Here is a 23,460-nt window from a genome sequence, read left to right as displayed (position 1 = left end):
TTATAATGCCGCGCCGCCCGATCCTATCGGGTACCATACCAAACAGGCAACAAGCAGTACTCTGTCGTTCAAGAAGCCGGCAGCAATGCCGGCGCCGGCGCCGGCGCCGGCGCCTGCAGCACGGAGCCAAAAAGGTAGGGTGGCTCTTCTCTGGCCCTGCAATGGACTGCGTCGGCGGTCGTGCTGGGCTCGTCCAGGCCGACGGTCACCACCGAGCACCAGTGGCTGACGTTCTTGGAGCCCGTCCTCTTCACCACGGTCACCGAGGCGATGGTGGCGTTCACCTGCACCGTCGCCGCGAAGCTGGTCCTCCCGGCATACGTGCTCGCGAGGTAGGACAGCACGCGCGCGTCGGTGACCCTCATCCACCTCCGCACCGTGTGCGAGCTCTGCCGCTTCACGAGGAACCCTCGCGGCAGCGGGAACCGGACGATCTCCATGGTCCCCGTGGTGTTCCTGGCCAGGTCCGGCATGTCGACGACGCGGAGGGTGATGCCGGTGCAGTTGATGTCGACGCGGCCGCTGGGGTTGTAGGCGCTCAGGGTGACACCGAGGTCCACGGCCGCCGCCGCCTCGTACGTCACGATCGTGCTGGGGAGGCGGTTCTCGGCGCAGCTGTCCGAGCTACCAGCTGCGTCGGCGTTGATCTTTCCGTGATCCTCACTTGCCCCCAGCCGCGGCTGGATCTCGTAATCGCCGTCGTCGCACGGCCGGTGGCGGCGGCGGGAGACCTGCTCCTGCTGGAGGCGAGGCGGCGAGATCTCCGTCTCGCGCTGCCTCCACAGAGTGGACGCCTCGATGTGGCCCTGGAGGATGGAGAGCTCGATGTCCTCGGGGCGGAGGTCGACGGTGATCACCTTCACGGCGACGACGACGGTGAGCACGGCCACCACGGCGGCCACCATGTAGCGTACCGTGGCGAGGCACGGGAATCTTGTGCGCTTCTCGTCGCCGCCAACGTCGATTCCCATGTTTGATTTCGCGACTACGTACGGCGGCTACAGAAGCCTGCTGAGGTTGGTTTTGAGCGAATGAAATTACGAAACTGCTGCCGGCATTTCTATTTCTATAGACTGTCGGCTGCCGAGACGGGATATGATGCACGGCACAGGCCTGTTTGTTCGCGATGCTGAATATGCGGTTGACCGTGAGTTTCACAACTCACGGTCGATGTCCACGCGCGCCCCTCCCCTTTTTTTCCCCCACTCCACTCTCTCACGTGACTTCCATTCCAAAATTGTCTGTTCCTTCCTCCCGTGCCTCCCTCCACCTCGACGATGCCAAAACCCTAGAGGGAACCCCACCCCACCTCTCCCCCCGTCCTGTTCCTCGGGGCGCGGCACCAGCCATGGCGGAGCTGCCGCTCCTCGACCCCTCCCCGTTCGACCTCCGCCATTACCCGGCGCACCTCTTCGACCCGGACCTCCCCCTCGCCGGCGGCGACCTCCCGCTCGGCGGATTCGCCGGCGACGACGGGCTCGACTTCGACCTGCCAGCCGATTTCTCCGTCGACGACTTCCTCCTCCGCTCCCCCGACCGCGGCGGCGAAGGCGACGACTCCGGCGAGGGCTCCGCGGCCGGATCCGGCCCCGCCACGTCCACCTCCGCCTCCCCGGTCACCTCCGCCGCCAATTCCGCCGTGGCCAGCGCCGGCGACCGCGAGGTGAAGCACGAGGACTCGGACGAGGGAAGGAGCGGCGCTGCCCCGAACTGGAGCCTCAAGCGGAAGCAGGCGAGCGCTGGAGCGAGCTCGGACGGGGCCAAGTGCCGCCGATCTGGCAACAGCGAGCTTTCCCCGTCCCCGCGCCGCTGGATCCGCGCTCCGGCGCCGCCGCGGGCTCCTCCGGCACCGCCGCGGGCTCCTCCGGCACCGCCGCGGCCGGATCCGCCTCCCTGGATGCGGCGGGGAGGCGTGGCGCAGCGGCTCCGGCGGCGGGGAGGTGGCGGGGCGGGCCAGCGGCGGCGGGGAGGCGGAGCTCCCCAGGTTTTAGTTTTTTTTTGTCGCAAAATTTTTTTGCAAATTTTTTCTACTGCAAAATTTTTTTCTCTTGAAGGTTCCTTTTTTCCTATTTTTTTTTCAAAAAATTTTCTGCTCTCCAATTTTTTTTCTTTGATTTTCCATCTTAAATTTTTCTCTCTAAAATTTTTCTCGTCAAATTTTTCTGTCTTTTTTTTCTCAAAATTTTTTCTTGAAAAAATTTCTTGAAATCAGAAAATGACAAAAAACTTACTAAAAAAGGAAAAAAACTAACGGTCGGAAAATCGACCGCACGGAGCTCCTCCGTACGGTTGACCGTAAAATAGCCACACCCCTGTTTGTTTCTGCTTATGTGAATCTCGTTTTTTCTGAGAAGCGAGATTCTATGATAAGTTAGTTATGTGGAAAATCGGCTATCTGAATAAATTGGGTGTTTAGCAATCCTAATTATTTTGAGTCGATTTTCTGAATTGAGTGGTAAAATATCTGAAATGCCTTTGAGACTGATGATATCTTATTTTTTATTGAATACAAGCAGAATTTAATAATTTTTATATTTTCTAAGTATCTTGACTACGTAATTATATTATAATTAGATCACAAATTATAATTCACACGGTTATGAAACAAGCAAGTAAACATTTAGTCCAAATTTCCATCAATTAATCATAAAAAAACAGCAATAAAAGAACTTATGTAGAACCAAGCCAACGAGAGGATACAAGCAAACATTGAAATATATTTCTTCTCTTCCTACTTTTTTCCTACTCTTTCCTCCTTTCTCTCATCTGTATCTTCTTCACGCAGCGACTGCTCCACCACGCTCGTGCCTGCCCCTGCCATCGTGCTTGCGTCTGTCCATCCGGGCGTGAGCTCCGCGCCGGTCCGACCGCCTCCGCCCCACCTGGAGGTCCTGTGCCAGCCCACCGCCTCCACCCCGCTGTTGAGATCCGGCACTGGCCGCCTCCGCCCTGGCACAAGGTCCCGCGCCGGTCCACCACATGCACCCCCACCGTGGAGCTCCGGTGCCGGCCGGCCGCCTCTGCCCTGGCTCCCGTGCCGGCCCCGCTCAGCCGCCTCTGCCCCGGCTCGAGGTCCCGTGCCGGCCCCACCGTGGAGCTCTGATGACGGTCAGTCTCAAGGTCCCACACGATAGCAAAAGAAGGCACGAGCGATGGAGAACGAGTAGGGAGAGGTCGAGTGGGGCGGCGGGGAGGGGGCGCAGCCGAGTAGGGGGAGGCGTCGGTCATCGAAGAGAGAGAGGTGGGAGCAGCCATCATACGATGCGATTCCCAGGTTGTAGTCCAAACAAGGATCAAATACCTTTTTTTTTCTCAAGGATCAGAATCAGATACGTTTTTGTTTGTAACTGATCAGACAAGAGCCTTGGAGAAGAAAAGGAAAAGAGAAAAGGGTTTTGTTCCCTTCTACCTACCTGTCCTACCAAGAACAGCTAGCACGTGGCAAGTACATTCAAAGATGAGCTAGCTAGCTAGCTGTGCGAGCTACAACACCATGGCTTGCATTGCAGGTCGACCATTATTAGCATAATTAATTAGCACCAGCTCGTGTCTACTACTGTTGCATACGCATGCTCGATCACTCATTCACTGCTAGCTCGTTCATTATTCCTGCAAGAATACAGCAAGCAAGCAAGCTGAAGCTAGCTAGCACGACGATCTTCGTCTACATTATTATTATTGCCCCCATCATATTCATACATCGATCATGGCCGCCATTATTATTCGCCGTACCTGGAGCAGGTGGAGTGTTCAGCAGCGCATCTTCGCCGTGCTGCTCGTAGCGCTGGCCGCTACCGCCATCGCCGCCGGCATCTCCGTCAGCCTCGCCCCGGCCCGCATCTCCTTCTCCGTCGCGAACGCGACGACGTCGAGGATCCCGGTGGAGGGCAGCCCCAGCCTGTTGAACAGCTTCTACAACCTCACCCTCGTCGCCAACAACACCAGCCGGCGCACCAAGGTGCGCTTCGCCGCCGTCAGCGCCCAGATCTGGTACAGCGCCACGGGCTACGTCCTGGCCGAGGAGGTCGACGCCGCCGCCGCGCTGCCGGGGTGGCGGAGCCCGCGGGACGTGGCCGGCGTCGCCGTCTGGGCCGAGTACGGGCAGTACGACGAGAAGGCCAATACGGCGGCGAGCAACGCCAATAAGACCGGCAAGGAGCTGGACGCCGAGAAGGCCACCGAGCAGGACTGCCGGGTGGTGGTGGAGGCCAAGGTGAGGTTCAAGTACGGGCTGGCAGTCACCATGCCCTACAACATCAGGGTCAGCTGCTTGCACGTCAACTTCTCAAGCAGCGCTAATGTCTCCGCCGTCCAATGTAGCTAGCTAGCTAGTCATTGATTTCTATATATGGTTCCTTCTTTCTTTTACTGTTTATCTTTTTCCTTTTTTTTCTTTTGAGAAATGAGATGTATGTTTAATCATATATTATATATGCAGTCTTTTTGTGTGGATCTTTGCTTTCAATATATATAAGCACGTCGTCTTAGCCGAATGCTGCAAAAGCATACCACTGTTTGGAGGCTACGTTGATGGACATCTTCGCCAAGCATGGGTGGAGGTTTAGTAACAGATTATATATCTGTAAAAGGTTGTTATTAGTCATGTATTGAAAATTATAGGATGTTATCTGTCATTATTGTGTGCTTCTTATTGTCTTTGAGTTTGTAATAATGGATGGCTTTGTGCATTCTTGGTTGGCACAGGGGTTGAAATGATTCTGGTAGTCTTTTATCTTAAAATATGACCTGTTCTAAGTAAAGTTAGAAAACACAAAACATTCATTTTAAATATTTAAACACATCCTACTAGCTGTTCAAAAAAACCATCTTCTAGTTTTTTAAAAAAAAAACATCTCGATCCTAATCAGCATTTGCCCACAATTTGATCAATGCAACCAAAATGCATGCTACATATGATTTTCATCATGCTATCCATGCAATCCATATCAAGTTTCATCTATTTTATCACTCCTGCATCAAGTAAACCTGCACTGCTACTCCTATTGAATGTTAATCTGTATTTACTACTACCCCCACTCATACTTCTATAACAAGTTCATCGTCGGATGAATTCAGCATAATAGCGTATAAACATTTATTCATTGTCACAACTCACAAGACATAAGTAGTAAAAAAAGTTCTTCATCGTGAATCAAACTAGCTAATTTCATCATATCAATGAGTTCATCACAAAAAAATTGAAAACATTAAACTAACAAGCCGCCTCATTACATGCCAATTGGTCATTCGTGAGAGCAAGTTGATTCACCACAAGGCGCTGGTGATCGAGTAGCTAGCAGTCAAACGGCAGTGCCGCATCCGCCTTGTCCTCCACCATAGTACTACTGTCATCTCAGTTAGAGTGGTCATCTTAGGGATTATAACCAAATTAAAACTCCATGGCCGTCAAGATGCACTCCTATTTTCTGCTCTAGTCTCTATAGATCAATAGCTTCCTCGATCTTTATCAGTGCATAAGGTTTTGCTTCTACCGTCAGCAACATATTTCTCTAGCACTTTGGCTGATGTTGTGACTTGAGCTATGGGGTCAAAGCTGGTGTGTCATTCCATGTACCTTTCCCTACAAATCCTTATCCTTGTCGGTATTATTAGTAGTCATATGAGTCATTAATAAGTTCCTCTTTTTTATTTCATCCTCCTTTATAAATATAGGTACATCCATAGGAACTCGCATACATAATAATACATATAGGTACACACACACCCCTGTAAATATGCACAGTTAAACCCTATCCCTATGAATGCCTAGGAGAGATTTCCTACGGACTGTTGCCACCATAGATACGTTTCGGTGTAAATGGTCCCATTGCCTATCTCATATTCTACGGACTGTTGAGCATTCCCTTAGCATGAAGCTTTCACCTTTGCTAATAAAGAAAGCTGATCAAAGCGAAATAAACAAGAGCAAGGCAAGGATAAAATTATCCAGCTAGATGCAGTGCTGTATAGGCAATGCATAACAGGAAGCCTACAGATGACACAGTCTCCATAACTTCGGAAAGAACATTGCTATTGCTCAAAGAAAAAGCAAAAGATGGCTTGCTGGCCAAGGACCGGATATAGAAAAGGGCTCTGAAGAGCTCGGCTTTTTTGAACATGCAGTAGCGTACAAATGGCTTAGCACTACAAAGAGTATAATTAATAAAGACCAAAGTTATGCAATTAGATGAAATTATTCTTGGCCAAAGGTACATATATGCATGTGATCGTGCATGTTCAGTAGCGTGTGCATCTTACAAAATTTGGTAAATGTGAAAGGTTAAGAAAGACATGAACAAAGAATAAAGTAGTAAGTCACATAAAGAAAAGGAACAAAGTAATCAGATGATCATGCACCCTCCCTCGCCAAGAGAGAGCAGTTGTGCATATAAATACACACAGATGTAGTGGTGCCTTCCAACACTACAGTCGGCCATCTATAAATATTGTTAGGCTATTAGCTCAGTACAACTAGCTAGCTCGAGCAATATTATTGCTAAAGATGATATTCTCTAACAGAACCGGCTACTATTATTGCAATAGTACATTAGCCTATGTGTCCAACCTCACCTCCTCCTACACTGACCAGAAGAATGAGCCAACCATGGCGGTCACCTCCATCCTCATGTTGTTCCTGGCCGCTATCTTCTTCACCCTCAATCTCTTCAGCCGCTTCTCCGATGTCAGCGCCTTCCTCAAACCCAGCATCCGCCTATTCCTCTACGTCTCGCTGTCCCTTTTCCTCCCTGTCATGTCTTATGTCTTCTCGGAGGCTAAGAACCAAGGCACCACCACCGGTGAGGTGAACGAGCTCCCGCTGCGAGCTCGGACAATCCTCATGTGGATGCTTCTAGTGGAGCTCCTCCACAAGAAGGTGGAGGCGATATTCCTGGCCACTGCAGACATGCACGGGTATGCAGGCACCATCGAGCGTGCTGCAAGGATCTCCTGGCTGGGCTACCTCGTCTTCTACAACCTCAGAAGCACCGGCAGGAAGGCGTTTTTTGGCGTACTCTGGTTGCTTGCTGCTACCAAGCTGGTGCAGAGGTTTGTGACCTCGGAGCTGGGAAAGCGTTCCTTCACCTACGGCAGGAACCCCCAGCTTGTCACCTCCTACATGACCCAGATTCTGCAGCAAGATGAAGAAGAGCCTCACGCGACCATTAATGGCCAGCAGATTATTGGGTCGGAGCTCTTGAAGCGGTGCAAATATGCTGTGATGGGTGAAGAGGAGCTGGAGAAGGAGGCAAGATCCAAGGGCTACCATCTCGTCCTAAAGGAGGATGTCGCAGAAGCTGACACCGCCGTGGTCGTCACCGTCGGCAGCATCTGGAGGCGGCTCTCAGACAAAGACCCGCTGCTTCAGAGTCAGAGGGACTCGAGGCTCAAGAGGCTCTGCCTCTCCTTAGCTCTCTACCAGCTTCTGTGCCGAAGGCTGGAGGACTTCCCCATCACCGCCGCCGAAGCCCGCAACTGCCACAGCCTCATCTTTAAAGGCTTGTGGGAAGAAGATATGGACAAGGAAGATAACGCCGATGATCTTTTCCAGATGCTCAATGACGAGGTCCAGTTCCTCTGCGAATACTACCACTCCATTCATCCAGTAACCTACGCCGGCCCCTCCTTCCTCATCAACTACATCATGTTCCCCATTGTTGTGTGGGCCTTATGCACCCTCATGATCATTCTGTGCAACAATGGGGACGTGGTCTATGCCTTCCATAGCTTCCGGACCGACAACTTCCCTGTGTCCGTCGGCATGTTGAGGATGGTCGTCTGTCTGCTCAGCAAAGTCAACCAGTTACCACCAGTTCTCTTCTCCACAGTTGACCTGTCCATCACCATCCTTCTCTCCCTCACCTTCGCCTACGAGGAGGTCTGGGAGTTCATTGTGTTCCTGCTTTCTAACGGGTTCATGGTGTCGCTGCTCTGCCGCTACACCTCCAGACGCCATTGGCGTGAGAGCCGCTTTCTCAGCGGGATCATCCGTCGCATCCTGTGGGTGCGCAAGAAATTGAGCCGCCCCAACGTCTGCTTCAGGCAGTTCTCCGTGCTGTGGTGCTTCTCCCGGGCGTGGTCGTTCCTGCTGCCGCCGACCGAGGCTGTGCCCAGGCAGGCTAAGAAGGCCATCATGGAACGACTGGCTACTGCCCATGATGTTGCCCTTCCCGGCTTGCTGTCACCACTGCAGTTCGATTTCGATGTGCTTGAGCTCTCGTGGGCGTGCGACGGTGATGATGACCTCGCCGAGGTCATCCTCATCTGGCACATCGCCACCGAGCTCCTGGAGGCTAGGTTCCCCCTGCAGAAGAAGACGCCATTGGGATCCGGCCGCAAGGTGGCCATGGGCTTGTCTCGCTACTGCGCGTACCTGGTGGCCTTCCACCCGGAGCTCCTCCCAGTCGACAAGGACGCGACGGAGCGCGTGTACGAGGCCGCGCGTGACCGCGTGTGGGAGCTGCTGGCCGGCCTGTGGACGGTCACGGAGGTGGTGGTGTACGCGGTGCCGACGGCCAGCGAGCAGCATGTGAAGGCGCACAAGGAGGCGCTGGCGCAGGGCGGGGAGTTCATCAGCTTGCAGTGAGCGCTGGACACCCACACCGGCATATCCCGGCGACCCGCGGCCGCGGCAACTTTGCCTGAATCTGCAGGCGTTTCGATCGATGTGTCGCCGTCGAGCCAGGCGGCAGTGTGTGCATGAACAACTTCGTGTGTGTCATCCAACATATACGTCAATCGTCTTCGGTTCTCCTTTCACATGTTTAGCTTCACGATTGCTTAAGGGAGATGTACACATGCAGTATTTGTTTGTCTAGCTTTCTAAGCATTTCAATACCTCGAAACATACATTATATTTGTTTTGCTCATCTCCAACACATCAAGAGCCCTGTGTGTGCTCAATTGGTCAGACTTGTTATGATGGAACCGCCTGTCCATATTCAGTTTGAAGTTCTCAACTCAAAATGGCATTTGCCTGGATTTATTGAAGGGGCTATATTGGCACCATTATATTCTTTTCAAACTGTACCTATTTTCCATAACTACGTACACAAATATGTTGCTTGAAGGATACAAATGGCATAGCTTTCATCCTTTGAAAGCATTGGCTTCATCCAATTGAATCAATTTGTCTTTTCGACTTATTTCAGTTTATTCTGGCTTATTCTCTCTTACAAAATATTATTGAATCAGTCAAAATCAGCTAGTTTTTTACCAACCGACCAAAATCGATGTGACGTGACCAGATGCTCGTTCAGCAGCATACAATTGACAAAATTAAATTATTAACCCCGCCTTTGTTGCCAATACATACGGGAAAATAATAAAATAGTTATTGGCAATGGAGAGAGAATGTGATAAAATAGTTATTGACAATGGAGAGGGAATGTGTTTTAGCGTGAGGTGTGAGTAATCCGCTGGTGCTCCAGAAGGCATGCATGATTAGACTCCTGCGGTGCCAGAAGCATGTAGTTCCGATCCGATCAGCTGTTTTGCAGCGTGCATCCATCTTTGAGTTGCAATTCAGATTACCTTATTCTAGGTAGTCTATATATCGGCTGGACTGGACCTAAGGCCTGCTCCAACGGGTTAGCTTAGAGCTGGCATTGAATGACGTGGCTGAGAGAGGAATAGCAAGATTCCTTTCGCTAGCGGCAGTTCCGTCGCCTGGCGAGAGGGCTCTTTCCCTCACAGGCTCGCATTCCAAGAAACTGCTACTGTTGTGCCGGCTTGCGAAATCGCTGGTGCCAGCGGCAACCATTGGGGGAGGCCTAATTAAGCTAACCTTAGTTGATTTGGTACACGTGCATGCGCTTTAAAATGGATGATTGCTTGTGCCTTGCTTTAGCTTTGATCCTTGCCCTGCTTTGCTGCTTTAATTTCATGAACGTAACTTTCATGAAAGATAAGGGCCAGGAAAAGCTCCGAGGCAGGCAATGGGAGGAAAGATCAAAGAGAGAGCACGAATAATAAACAAAGACTCATGGATTGATGATGCAGGCTTGGAGAGGTTACAGATCGATGTTGCCTTTGCTTCCTTTACGCGAGACACCACTGTACGTACGTTAGAGCGAGCGAGCTTTCCATTATTCGGTATAATTAAAGAGAAACTCCCAAGAAGGCAAGAAGGACGACGAAAGATCACCAATGAGAGAGAGAGAGAGAGAGAGAGAGAGAGCGACCGCAAAGACTAGAGATCATAGAGCATCGTTCCTCCACATGCAGTAGTGTCCAACAAAATTAAATGGCATCACTTGACCTTTTAATTTCCAGAGCAAAAGGGAAAAAAACTAAGGTGGTACGACTGCATGGAGGAGATAAAGGCGGCGATGAACTGCATGCTTTTGGGTATGGATCATGCAACTACCGGCGAGGCAACTGATGGCATAAGCTCGTTCAATACCTAGCTAATGGTTCAGAATCTTTTTTTTTAACGAAGGAAAATGATATAAATATTAGGATTCGCACCTGTGACCGGCAGTCCGGAATATTTTTTAATGCTGGAACAATTGTTCCAGCTTGAAAAAATTGTTTTGCGTTCAAAAAAATATTCCACAAAAAAATCATTCAAGTGTGATCTTATTTTGAAATTTTCGTCTCAAGAAACACGGTGATGCAGTTGAATTTTGATTTGGATATAATTTTAGAGAATATTACTATATGATATTTTAACTACTACTCCCTCCGTTCCAAATTATAAGTCATCCCAAGAATCTTGGAGAGTCAAAAATTTTCAAATTTGATCAAATTTATACAACAAGATAATAACATTTACGATACTAATTAAGTATTATTAGATTCTTTGTTAGTTATATTTTCATAATATTCCTATTTGATGTTATAAATCTTTGTGTTTCTCTCTATAATTTTGGTTAAATTTTGAGATAGTTTGACTCTTCAAATTTTTTGAAATGACTTATAATATAATATGGAACGGAGGGAGTAGTTACGCATGTGACTTCCAGTTCCAGTAGCCCCCGGAAATATAATGCGCGTTAAATAAGGATTTGGATTTCGTGTGTCTTGTACTTCTCCGGGCCTTGATTTCTCGCAAAGCCCGGCCCGGTCGTGGCGTGACTTGGGCCTCTGGACACGCTATTTTGCAAAGCCTGTCTGTGTGGCAGGCGGAACTGGGCCCCCCCGTGCGGCGCGGAAGCAGCGAGCGACATTTCATTTCAGTTGATCCAAGGCCCAACATACCATCCAAATCACATTAGGCCCGGCCCATCTCGAGACCCTCCTGTCCTCCCCGTCCCCGAGAAGCAGCGGAGCGCCTTCCAGAAGGTTCGGTGCTCGCAGTCTCTGTCTCTGCATCCCCTCTTCTTAACCCGCAAGCACGCGCGGCGCCGGCGACGCCACACGACGCCGCCCACCACCACCACCTAGCCGCCGCCGCCACCACCGCCATGCGGCTCCCCGCCGGCGCACGCCTCGCGCTCCTGCTCGCCCGCCGTTCCCTCTCCTCCGCATCCTCCTCCACCTCCGCCGCCGCCGCTTCCCACTTCCCGCGCGCGCGCGCAGGTGAGCCTCGCTTCCTCCCCTCCCACTAGGTCTCTCCGATTCTGCCGATTCCAAGGGCCTGGCCCGGACGCCCCGCCCGTCCCGCGATCTCAGCTGCTTGCTTTCCCCTGCAGGGATATGGAGCGATGCGGCTCGCGCGGCGCCCTCTCGGACCTCGCCCTTCTCGTCTCCAAGCACCGCCCACAGGTTCTTCCACGGTGAGTGTTGCCGTTTAGCTCGTTTGGTTTCGGATTAGTGGTCTCGACTAGTCGGGCATGGTGTTGACGGTGGTGCGATGGTGCAGGGACCAGGCCAGTGTCTGCAAGGGACTACTACGATGTACTTGGCGTCAGCAAGAATGCAAGCCAGGCCGATATAAAGAAGGCGTATTACGGGGTATGGTTTTGATGCCTGTAACTGAACCTGACATTTTGAGAGAATTGCCTGTGGCCGTTGATAGATATCGATGCTGCATGCTTATGGGTGCAAATTTAGTTGGTAGATGTTCAAGGTTCCAAGTAAAAAAAAATAATCATCTGTGAAATTGTTGGACATTAGCACTGTATCGGTTGTGTTTAGAAAACACAGCAGGATCTCCCAATTTTGCAACAATTTCCGTAGTATCTGATCAACATTATTCTTTATATCCATCGATTGCATATCAATGGTGTTGTCAGGACAGTGCACGTTGTTATTATACTTTCCTCAGTACTCGACATCACAAGACAGTGTCATTTCCATTCTTCAATTGACCTTACCATGCCTACCTTTTTATGGTTCCTTCCTCTTAAAAGCTTGCAAAGAAGCTTCATCCAGACACAAATAAAGGTGATGTGGATGCAGAACGTAAGTTTCAAGAGGTTCAACGAGCTTATGAGGTACTAGATGTCCATTCACTGTGGTTATGTTTTTACCTAACTTAATGGTATGCAACTTCTGTGGATTCTGATGAATGTTTTTCATTGTCAATGTAGACTTTGAAGGATGAGGAAAAAAGATCATTCTATGATCAGGTAATGATTTAACTGTCTGTGATGATGTATGTTTACAACTTTACATTTCTATTTCTCGTTATTGTCACAAATATATTGATGGGCAGTCGAATGTCTGAAACTTATTGTTCTCTTATCAGCACTATACATGAGAGTAGTCACCATACTAACCTTTTAGAGTAAGCTGACCTGGAGTCTCAGGCATGGAATTAGCACTGACTTCTCCCTGTCTACAGGTTGGCCCCGATCAATATGAGAAAGCTTCTGCTGCTGGAGGCGGAACTGGCAACCCATTTGAGGGTGGTTTTGGAAATCCATTTGAGGATATTTTTAGTGGTGGCGGCGGTGGCGGAGGTGGAATGAATGATGTATGGCATCCCTTTATAAACCTAGTTGTTATAGCCTATAGCTTTCTTGTTTCAGTTGTTGGTTTGCTTCTTTTCAACTTAGTACAATACAATATTTAATCCAAAAAAATTAGTATTATATGTCACTGACTGTATAGAAAAAAAATGTTTTTTGTGGAAGCTTATTTAATTTTGCATTATTATTTGGTGCAACTTCTTTGGTCTAAGCAATGATTTTCACCAGGCACTGTGATTTTTGTCTTCTTATATAATATATATGCTAGAATTTATTCTGTCATAACTCATCTAATATCAACACTGGATGATTTGATTTTATATATCAACACTGAAATGACTATTAGTTTCTTTCATTTCATTATTTGGCTTGTAATTCTGTGTTGGTTACTTAGTTACTCTATTTCCTGTCTATATTACTTTGTTTCAAAGCTTCAGAACAGATGAGTTTTAGTTGCTACATGTACTTGAACTAATTCATTTTTAATGTTTGTTTGTTATGAAGTTCTTTAGGAACATTTTCAGGGATAGGGAATTTGGAGGACGCGATGTTAAGGTAATTTCTACACTCATTTCCATTGCAAATTCAGTTGTACTCTGTGAATTGCAATTCCATTGATTCCATTGTGCAGGTTGTGCTTGAAATATCATTTATGGAAGCAGTTCAAGGGTGCACCAAAACGATCAACTTCCAAACTTCTGTAACATGTGAAACCTGCGGTATGTAGATGCAGTTTGATCTCATCACTGCATTTTGTTTAGGTATATGCTTTCTGAATTATATTTATTTCTGACAATAACTTCTTTTTTCAGGTGGAGCTGGTGTGCCTCCTGGAACCAAACCTGAAACATGCGTGACTTGCAGGGGTTCAGGATTTGTTAGTTCTTCCTCTATCATGCACATTTTTGTTTATCCATTTAATTCAACTAGTGAGCTTATTTGTGTAAGTTTTTCTCTATTGTTGACAGATGTTCATGCAAACTGGGCCCTTTAGGATGCAATCCACATGCACAAAATGTGGTGGTTCTGGGAAGACTGTGAAGGTAGGATTTTCCTTTTTAGTGAAAGATATCAACTGCGATGGAAAAAAAAAATATTGTAGCCCAGTTATGGTATCAGGCCCCCCTATGAATCATTAATTCATTAATAGTACAAATTCAGCACATATATGATGCAACGAGGCTTGTGATTCTGAAGCCTAAATTACTTTGAACCTCACTATCTGTTATTCTACTATGATTTATTTCCTGACTGCACCAAAAGCTAGTTTTCTATCATTTTGTCTAGTGTCTACTACAAAGAGGGGAGATACTTGAGTTACCATGTGCACTGTGGAGTTTTTTTTATAGGGTTTAGGTTATGAACTATGATTACCACAACTCAGCGGTTATGCTTTTATTTTATTTCCTTCTAGGATTTCTGCAAGACATGCAAAGGAGACAAAGTTGTGCCCGGAACGAAATCAATTCGCCTTGATATATTGCCTGGTTAGTTTCAAGTTGTTATAATTCATTGTAATGTTTCAATGGTGATAGGATGCTCTTGTTCTGTATTGCAAGATGTAAACATTATTCTGCTTTTGCAGGTTCGGATGACGAGGATACTATAAAGTTGATGAGATCAGGTGGAGCAGATCCAGATGGCCGTCCAGGTGATCTTTATGTGACCCTCAAGGTCAGTACTTTTTGGTTCTTACAATTTAGTGCTCTGGTGATGATGAACGAACGAAGATAGTTAACCTTGAACCTTCACAAGGCTAATTTTTCTCCAGGTCCGTGAGGATCCTGTATTCCGAAGAGAGAAAGGTGATATCCATGTTGATGCTGTCCTGAATGTGACTCAGGTAATTTGGTGCATGTTCCTACGATGTGTTCATGTTGGCCATACGAATATAGTTAAATGATGAAGGGGGTCATATGGTGTTAACCCCCTTTCCATAGTGCAGATGTGAACCTCATTGTAACACATCAATTTAATACAGATTTTGTTCATTGAAGATAGTCTCAGCTTTTCTGGAACACCTGCCAAAAAAAAATTAAAGTTTTTCTTTTGTGAACTCTCAGTTGGACAACCAGCACAACTGTTCTGTTAGCATATTTTAGTAGCATACAGATTTTGACTACTCATATATACTTCATAGGCAATTTTGGGAGGGACAGTTCAAGTCCCAACTCTCAGTGGAGATGTTGTTATAAAGGTATGTTCAGATCTGTTTACTTTTATTGTCTCTTCCCATTTTATGTTGATACTAAGGGGTGAAATCATCATTGGCCTCACTATCCTATCACAGGTCAAGCCTGGTACTCAACCTGGTCAGAAGGTAGTTCTGAGAGGAAAAGGTAATTTATTGTGTAGATTGTTTATTCTGTTTTCTCAGTGTATTGTCTCTCTGGTAACAATTGGAGCACAGTAATTTGATGCTTACTTGTAATCTCTCTCATTTCTGGTTTTTCTAAGATTACTATTTTTTAGTTAACTTCACAAAATGAAGCAGTTAGGTTAAGTGAATCAGAAAAGATATTAATAATAAGTAACACAAGAAAGAGATAGGTGACTAAATGTGCACAAGGTGAAGTTAATGGATATCTGAAAGCATTGGGCATAATAATGATGTGACTTTTTTTTTCTTGTGGCAAAGTAACAAAACAATGAATAAATAAATAGATTCTGGACAATCATCTCACTGGTGTCAAATAACTTATGTTGGAAGAGTGAAAAATCTAACTGGCATTTAGGTGAACTGCCGGTTTCCTTTTGAGACAATGTGCAAGTATTGTTGCTCTATGGGAACTTGTATGTGCATATATATAAACCTAAAATCCTAAATACTATGCATCCTGCAGGTATCAAGACAAGAAACTCATCATACTACGGAGATCAATATGTCCATTTCAATGTCAACATCCCTGTGTAAGTTCCTCTCAAACTGAAATACTAATCTCTTGCGCCATGCTGCTACAGGTGAGTCTTGACATATAACTCCCTGCAGGAATTTGACACCGAGACAGCGGGTGCTAATCGAGGAATTTGCAAAGGAAGAGCAAGGCGAAGAAGAGAAGGACGCGAAGGCTGCTAGTGCATCAGGATAGCCAATTTTAGGAGCCATCCACATTTCAATAGCGCCTTAGCTGATCTTATATCATGAGGTAGAGTAGTCTGCTGCCTGAAATTCTCAGGGGGCAAGATATAGTTGGTAGCGTGGAATTTCCACTGCAACATATAGATCTTTGTTTGAGATTTTGTAGCTGGAATAATGCTAGACCACCCTGCCCGATGTGTGTAATCCTAAGCTTAACACCAGCAAGACGTGCAGGGTCTTTTGTATAATTTTGTGGATCAGGGTGACTATATGTATTATAACACATGGTACCGATGCCAATTCATGTCTCCTGTTGAGGTTGAGGTTTTTAAGATAACTACTGCAGTTCCTGGCAAAATTTTCTCTGTGTTCTTGATGAAAGATCTTTCTTATTTATATGTTTCCTAGAAATATGTGCATACATATATAAGTATATAACTTTCTAACTTGTTCTGTAGTTTTCCCTGCGTTCAGCGGTTAATATCATGGACGCTTGTTCTGTTTTCTTCTCCATACAAAAAAGTTGGTTTGCTTTGAGCAATTCTGTCCGCAGCCTACTCCGGCGCCAGCGCCACCCACCAGATGCATTCCCAGCAGAACAGTTGCTGTCGTCTCGAATTCCCCAAAAGAAATGGTGTCGTCGTCTCGACGCAGCACCATAGGAGGGAGGGCGCCACGATGCTGAGCCCCGCGCTGGCGTGCTGCAAGCTCTACATCTCCGAGGCCCGCAACGCGCCGGCGCTGCGCGCCATCGAGCGCGCCGCGGCGGGGCTCCGTCCGGCGGCCGTGCTCGTCAACGCGTTCGCCGACGACGCCTACAACCGTGTCGGCTACACGCTCGTCTCCCCACTAGCGGGCGCCGGCGGTGACTCGGCCCCGCCACCGCTGCATCGCGCGGCGTTCGGCGTGGTCGCGGCGGCGCTCGAGGCCGTCGACTTCGGCGTCCACGCCGGCGCGCACCCGCGGCTCGGCGTCGTCGACCACATCGCCTTCCATCCCCTGGCCGGCGCCCACCTCGACGACGTTGCCGCGCTCACCAGGGCCGTGGCGGCTGACATCGGAGACAAGCTTCAAGGTTACTCTGTCCTTCCCAATCACCCGAAATGTGATTAGCGCATTGATAAACTTCTCATGGATGACTGTTCTTAACAAGAAATTCAACAAAAAAAAACATCTTTTATGCTATAATTACAAAAATCTTGCATTCCAGATGTAACAGTTAAATTCTGCTTTTCCTCGAAACCTACTAGGCTTCAATCCGTAAAAAGAACCTGTCACACATTGATTTGTTCAGACGATATTATCATGAAAGCATGGGTTAGGGCGTCTTCAAAGGGCTCTCTAAAAATTTCTGGATAGGTAAAAATTAGGAAAGAGGCCAAAATTGTTGAAGTGTGGAATGGGAACTGTGGAATTGCTGGATTGATTTTTGTTTATATTTGGAGCTAATGAGATTGTCCTATTTCCTATGAATGGGAACTGTGGAATTGATGAACTGTCCACTGACTTTGATCTGTACACAGCTATCATCCTATATTTTTTTTCCTGCAATGTTATCATCCTAGATGGCTGGTATGGCACTTTCTGTAGCACTTACAATTTGGGAAGTATTGATAATGGGAGATAGTAAACGAACTATAATTTCTGTAGCACTTTTGGTTTGTTAAATTGGCTGAGCTTTCTTCAATTCAGTTGCCATCAGAATGGGCTAAACCATATGCTTTTTTATTAGGATAAAAAAAGCATATGGTAGATGAAGCTATTCATAACTAAATACACTTTAGGCTAAATCTCTGGCTGCATCAGTTTTCATTAGGCAAATAGTAATTGACTTGAAGACACTTTACTGTAGTGCTTTTTGAAGTGCAAGCAGGGTACTGTTTAATGCAAAGTTCTTTGAAGTGCAAGCAGGCTACTGTTTAATTGAATTTCTGTTGCACAGCTCTCTTTAATGCTAATTCAGAGTTCAGAGCAGCTGTTCACATATGAAACCAAATGAATATTGCACACCAAACAACAGGGTAAATGGACACCACACTCTGCAATTCAAAATAAATATTGCATAATAAACATCTCGAATAATTATTAAATGGAGTACACAAAATTAAGCAACATTAATCAACATTGTATAACTCTCTATGGTTTTGCCACAAGTGCTCGATCAGGTCTGCCTGAAGCTGAGTGTGGGTTTCCTTGTCCTTTATGTTTTTGTAATTCTCAATGAAAGCATCAAGTTCAGGTGCAGCATCATGGGAAACTGTGACCCTTTCTCCCATGTCCTCGTAGTCGCATACATATTGGCCCCTATCGTCAAAGTTGTAATCATACTCATCTCGCTCATCTTCAACAATCATGTTATGCATTATGATGCAAGCCATCATAATATTATGGAGCGTATCTTCATCCCACATACGAGCCGGGCCACGAACAATAGCAAACCGAGATTGTAGGACCTCAAATGCCCTTTCAACATCCTTTCGACAAGTTTCATGTGCATTTGCAAAATATTTTTTCATATTACCTTGTGGCTCTGGAATGGTCTTCACAAAAGTTGCCCGCGACGGATATATGCCATCTGCTAGATAATAACACATTGAATATTCATGACCATTGATGTTGTAATTAACTTGTGGACCTTCCCCCTCAGCAAGCCTTGCAAATATATCCGATCTTTGAAGAACATTTATGTCATTGTGTGAACCTGCCATGCCAAAGAATGCATGCCATATCCATAGATCTTTAGATGCAACTGCTTCCAATATAATTGTAGGCTCCTTTTTATAGCTCCTGTGCCATGCTGTCGGACAATTTTTCCAGCTCCAATGCATACAATCTATGGACCCAAGCATACCAGGAAATCCTCTGCTCGCTCCAATTGCAAGTAACCTAGCGGTATCCTGTGCGTTAGGCCTCCTCATGTACTCCGGTCCAAAGACCTCAACAACAGCTACTACAAACTTTCTCAAAGCTTCTAGAGCGGTGCTCTCACCAATATGAATGTACTTGCCCAAAGCATCAGCCGGTACTCCATAAGCTAACATACAAAAAGCCGCAACGACCTTCTGCAGACAAGATAGTCCTAGCACACCGGCTGCATTCTTCTTCTGCACGAAATAGTCGTCATGTTCCTGAACAGCCTTCATTATGCAAAGAAATACATGCTGTCTCATCCGAAACCTATGTCACAACGCAATTAAAAAATTAGCAATACTATAATAGACATGCCATGATAATTAGATAAAAACTATAGAAAATATGCGAACCTCTGTCTAAAAGTCTTTGCTTGGAACGTAGGATTATCTGAGAAATAGTCTTTGTAAAGAAGATCATGGTGTAATAGTCTTTTACGATCCACTACCTCATGTCCCTCAACAGAACCAATTCGACCCGGATGATTAACCGAATCCTCAATGATCATGTGCGCGGCAACAAAAAATAGATTATTCTAATCATCCGAAGAGGAGGAATCAATCAATTCATTCATTACAAACTGATTGAACTCATCATCTGAATCCATACTCTATGGTGTTGGTTTTGAATACAAACTGGTATGCCCGAACAAATTTGATCATTCATTCAGGAATACAAACAGGCAGCACAAATTAGATCATTGGTACAGGAACCATACCTCGCGGCAGAAGGCTTCAGGCTCCAAAACAAATCGCGAAGTTAGACACCACGTGCAGGATGGGTGGCGGCAGGAGGCGTGAGGCACGGCATCCAGGTGCTATTCTGATCGAGCACCTCCCGGGCGGCGATGGATGGGTGCAGAGCGGCGGCGGCGGAGGACCTCCCGGGCGGCGATGGATGGGCGCAGAGCGGCGGCGGCGGCGGCGGCAGCAGCGGTAGGAGATAGATCCCGATTGGGGGAAAAAAAAGAGATGCTGACGTGGCCACATGAGAGGTTTTGAATATGGAGAGTTAACATTATACTAGCCTGTTGGATAGCCCATCTTTTTAGAATGCCTTTTATTTTTTTAGCTGCCTTCCAAATCTCTAATTTTAGCTAGGGATATACCTAGCCTTTTGGAGATGCCCTTTTTTTTTGCGGGTGTTTTGGAGATGCCCTTAGTTGTCAGTTGCAAAAAAAGATCTGAATTTTCTCCGGTTCAAACATCTGATAATTCTTGTGATTTTACTAAAAACAATCAAAGAACGGCCGGAATTAGTTCATGATTTGTCCTCATTATGTGCATTGTGATGCTGCAGTGCCAACATATCTGTATGGAGCAGCTCACAAAGATGGCAGAACGCTGGCGTCAATCAGGAGGCAGCTCGGCTACTTCATGCCCAACTCTCCCGGCGAGCAATGGCGCGGCGCGCCGGACTCCTCATCCCTGCCCGTCGCCCCGGACGCCGGCCCCGCGACGCCGTCGAGGTCCAAGGGCGTGGTGGCCATCGGCGCGACCGCCTGGGTCGACAACTACAACGTGCCCGTGCACACGCCCGACGTCGCGGCGGCGAAGCGGATCGCGCGGGCGGTCAGCGAGCGCGGCGGCGGGCTCAGGTCCGTGCAGGCGATGGGGCTCGCGCACGGCGAGGGCGTCACCGAGGTCGCCTGCAACCTGCTCGACCCGGCGAGGGTGGGGGCAGAGCAGGTGCAGGAGAGGGTGCAGCAGCTCGCCGCCGAGCAGGGACTCGCCGTCGGCGAGGGGTACTTCACCGACTTCTCACAGGAGAGGATCGTCGAGCTGTACATGCAATCAGCTGAAGCCGAAGCTTCCCAGCAGTGACTTCTGAGTAATTTTTGCACCGTGAGAAAACAATGCCATATTTGAATAATGATTTTTCTCGAGCACAAAGGATAATTAAGGGAAAAAAACTAATGAAATTAAAGGTCTTCATAGTCCATCTAGCAAAGTCGCAGTTTCAAACATGAAACAGATTTACATGTGCGAATGGTTGTAAAAGTGTGTGCTTGGCTGCTAGTGTTGCATACCCAAGCCAGGTACTTTCAATCATAAGTAATTACACAGCACAATACATCCAAGTGGAGCTCCCAAAAACAAAACACTCTAGACTGCATAATGAAGTGAACATGCAACTGGATGATTGTCCATTAGTAGATGTGGTATTATCCTTCAACTTAAGAGCTGAAACCAGCCCTGGCTTGTTATTCTGGTCTTCGATCGGCTCATCGCTGGTTCTCCCTCCTCCGGGCATAGCGGGTCCTGTCATTGTATCTAGGTCTATCTGATGCTCTCTGTGGCACTGGTTCTACCCTCCTCTGCCTCTCTGGGGACCTCTGAACAATCTCCCCGTCAACAAAGAGCTCAGCTGTGACACAAGAAAGATCAGAGGACATTAATACACTTTCCAGGATAAATCACAGCAAGCAAAGTACAAGCAACAACCAATGTGAAACGTGAATGTGTTAATGTTTCATCTCCACTGATCCACAACTCCATTGTTGTGAAGAGCAGAACTGATAAAGAGAATTGATTTAAGTCCATTAGCATTCAAAACAAGACATTGCCGAAGTGACTCTCTTGCTTTGCCAAGATGGACTAAACAAAATCATATATCATATATAGAACAAATTTGTGAATCACATTTCGCGCAAGGTTCGGCAACAGTTGTTACTCTTGACAAACCTAAGCAAAATTGTCTTCCATAACTATTGTTCATAGCATTGTTTCACTTTCATCCCTACTGACCTGCGCCCCATTTCATCAAAGTGCAGAACCGTTAGAGAGACACTTGTTAGTCCATTAGCATTCAAAGCAAGACATTGCTGATTAAGCTCCATGCTTTGCCAAGATGGACTAGCAGCCGTACGTGGTTAAGAATGGTCACTTGTTGAACCACTAAACACAAAAAAAAAAAACATAAAAACGGATAAAGGCTTGGTGAAAATGAAAAATAAGTGTTTCATTCCTACTGATCTGTGCCACATTTTATTGAGGTCCAGAATCGTTAGAGAGATCATTGTTATTAGTCCATTAGCATTCAAAGCAAGACATTGCCAACTAGGCTCCCCGCTTTGCCAAGATGGACTAGAAGATCCATGTGGTTAAAACTAGAATCTGATTCCACTGCTGAAGAAAAAAAAAGTATGTAGAAACGTCTAGATTAGGGGCAAAAATGTGTTAGTAATGTCTCATCCCTACTGATCTGAGCCCCATTTCATTGAGGTGCAGAACCGTTAGAGAGACAATTGGTATTAGTCCATTAGCATTCAAAGCTGGGCATTGCCTGTGAGGCTTCACAGCTTTGCCAAGATGGACTAGAACATCAATGGCATAGGGATTGGGCCTGATGACATAGCACTGAAATGGAACCATGTCTTAACCCCGTGATGTATGATGTTAAAGAAAACACAATAATGCGCACAATGTTCGACAGCATTCAGGCACGGCTACAATGAGTCTAGATATCAGTCCATAGGCAGCGAAAGAGAGAAACATGTGTTTAGGCTTCAAAAGCTAGACCAAATTTACTACAGAACGCCCACTAACTAATGCCAACTGTGATTCCAAACGAAAAACCATATCGGGGTGCAAGAGAAGAAAGCTACCTCCATAGTCCTTGTACTCTGCATCAACATACGAATCCGGGAGCACGAAGAGAACTCCAGGGAGCCCTGTAGCACACATCGTCAACGCATAAGATTCGTGTCAGGTCAAATTAACAGCAAAAAGGACAAGAAACTAATGCACTCATCACGGGGCATAAATCCGAACGAACCCTCGAGCTTGTTGGACGTCTCCTCATCGATCTCGCAGCCGAACCCGAAGTAGCGCTCGCACGAGACGTTGTAGATCTTCTTCTTCGCCTCCTCCTCGCTGCGCCAGAGAAGAAATCGTCAGATTACTTTCCACAACCAACCCACTCCTTTGTACCAAGTGGCGTGGCTACAGAGGCCCGGCCCCGGCAGGCGGAGGAGAGCAGCAGACCGTACCTCCCGAGGACCTTGGCGAGGGTCTGGACGTAGCAGTCGATCATCTGCTGCTTGGTGGCGCCCTCCCCGCCGGGCTTGTCCATCACGATGAGCCAGTGCTCGTAGTCGCAGCCGGGGAACAGCGGCGCCATCTCCGTGGGCGCGCGGTCCCCGCCCCCGCCGCCGGGCCGCGCAGGGGAGTACCCGTCCCCGCCCGGCCGCCGCGCCATCCCGCGCGGGAATCCGAGGCGGGAGGCCGCCGCGACGACAGCCGAGCGCAGCAGCGGCTGCTCCGTGGCGGCCGCCGCCGTCCCGCGGCGGAGGAGCGCGGAGAGGGAGGGGGAGGAGGCGCGGCGGGAGAGGAGCCTCCGGGCGGCGGCGGCGGCGGCGGCGGCCATGGTGGTAAACCCCTAGCGGGCTGGGACAGTGGTGGAATACTGGAATGGCTGTGGTGTGTGGGGAAAGCGAATTTAAAGCTAGAGGTTTAGGCCCGATGGTGTTTGGATCGAGATGGACCTGAAATGGGCTCTGATGGGCTGGATCTGGGAATAATGAAGCCCAGTTGGTGAAATAAAGGTGCAAGCGTGAGCAAGAACACTGGAATACTGGATTTAGAAATGCACTATGGATTTGCCAAGTTTCAAAAT

General features: G+C 47.5%; 4 protein-coding genes and 1 pseudogene across 7 annotated transcripts; 3 read left to right on the top strand and 2 right to left on the bottom strand.

Moving 5' to 3' along the window:
- Positions 1–6,413: 6,413 nt before the first annotated feature.
- Positions 6,414–8,979, top strand: LOC120671080 (annotated as a pseudogene).
- Positions 8,980–11,302: 2,323 nt separating this feature from the next.
- Positions 11,303–16,270, top strand: LOC120670548 (chaperone protein dnaJ GFA2, mitochondrial-like). The gene is made up of 17 exons (XM_039950679.1): positions 11,303–11,520; positions 11,634–11,717; positions 11,804–11,895; positions 12,294–12,377; positions 12,474–12,512; positions 12,728–12,859; positions 13,359–13,409; positions 13,486–13,573; positions 13,667–13,731; positions 13,823–13,897; positions 14,269–14,341; positions 14,440–14,528; positions 14,626–14,697; positions 14,995–15,051; positions 15,145–15,193; positions 15,698–15,764; positions 15,844–16,270. The coding sequence occupies exons 1-17, from the start codon at positions 11,406–11,408 to the stop codon at positions 15,941–15,943; spliced, it is 1,332 nt and encodes a 443-aa protein (XP_039806613.1). The 5' UTR covers positions 11,303–11,405; the 3' UTR covers positions 15,944–16,270.
- Positions 16,271–16,411: 141 nt separating this feature from the next.
- On the top strand, positions 16,412–20,782 carry LOC120670550 (glutamate formimidoyltransferase-like). The gene is made up of 2 exons (XM_039950685.1): positions 16,412–17,008; positions 20,143–20,782. The coding sequence occupies exons 1-2, from the start codon at positions 16,516–16,518 to the stop codon at positions 20,664–20,666; spliced, it is 1,017 nt and encodes a 338-aa protein (XP_039806619.1). The 5' UTR covers positions 16,412–16,515; the 3' UTR covers positions 20,667–20,782.
- LOC120670549 lies at positions 17,956–20,049 on the bottom strand. Of its 4 annotated transcripts, none has more exons than XM_039950680.1 (3): positions 19,562–20,048; positions 19,197–19,478; positions 17,956–19,110 (listed from the first exon to the last, which is right to left on the bottom strand). In XM_039950680.1, the coding sequence occupies exons 2-3, from the start codon at positions 19,349–19,351 to the stop codon at positions 18,048–18,050; spliced, it is 1,218 nt and encodes a 405-aa protein (XP_039806614.1). In that variant the 5' UTR covers positions 19,352–19,478; positions 19,562–20,048; the 3' UTR covers positions 17,956–18,047. The 4 variants fall into 4 exon arrangements, with proteins under 4 accessions (XP_039806614.1, XP_039806617.1, XP_039806618.1 ...); XM_039950683.1 differs by having other exon boundaries at positions 19,197–19,339; positions 19,562–20,047; XM_039950684.1 differs by lacking the exon at positions 19,197–19,478 and having other exon boundaries at positions 19,562–20,049.
- LOC120670551 (multiple organellar RNA editing factor 2, chloroplastic-like) lies at positions 20,742–23,240 on the bottom strand. Its single transcript, XM_039950686.1, has 4 exons — positions 22,835–23,240; positions 22,621–22,718; positions 22,451–22,516; positions 20,742–21,210 (listed from the first exon to the last, which is right to left on the bottom strand). Exons 1-4 carry the CDS (start codon positions 23,209–23,211, stop codon positions 21,068–21,070), a joined length of 684 nt encoding a protein of 227 aa, XP_039806620.1. The 5' UTR covers positions 23,212–23,240; the 3' UTR covers positions 20,742–21,067.
- Positions 23,241–23,460: the final 220 nt, after the last annotated feature.

Source organism: Panicum virgatum, chromosome 4N, assembly GCF_016808335.1.
Source record: "Panicum virgatum strain AP13 chromosome 4N, P.virgatum_v5, whole genome shotgun sequence".
In the NCBI taxonomy this organism is placed as follows: domain Eukaryota; kingdom Viridiplantae; phylum Streptophyta; class Magnoliopsida; order Poales; family Poaceae; genus Panicum; species Panicum virgatum.
This window is presented reverse-complemented; position numbering and strand designations above follow the sequence as displayed.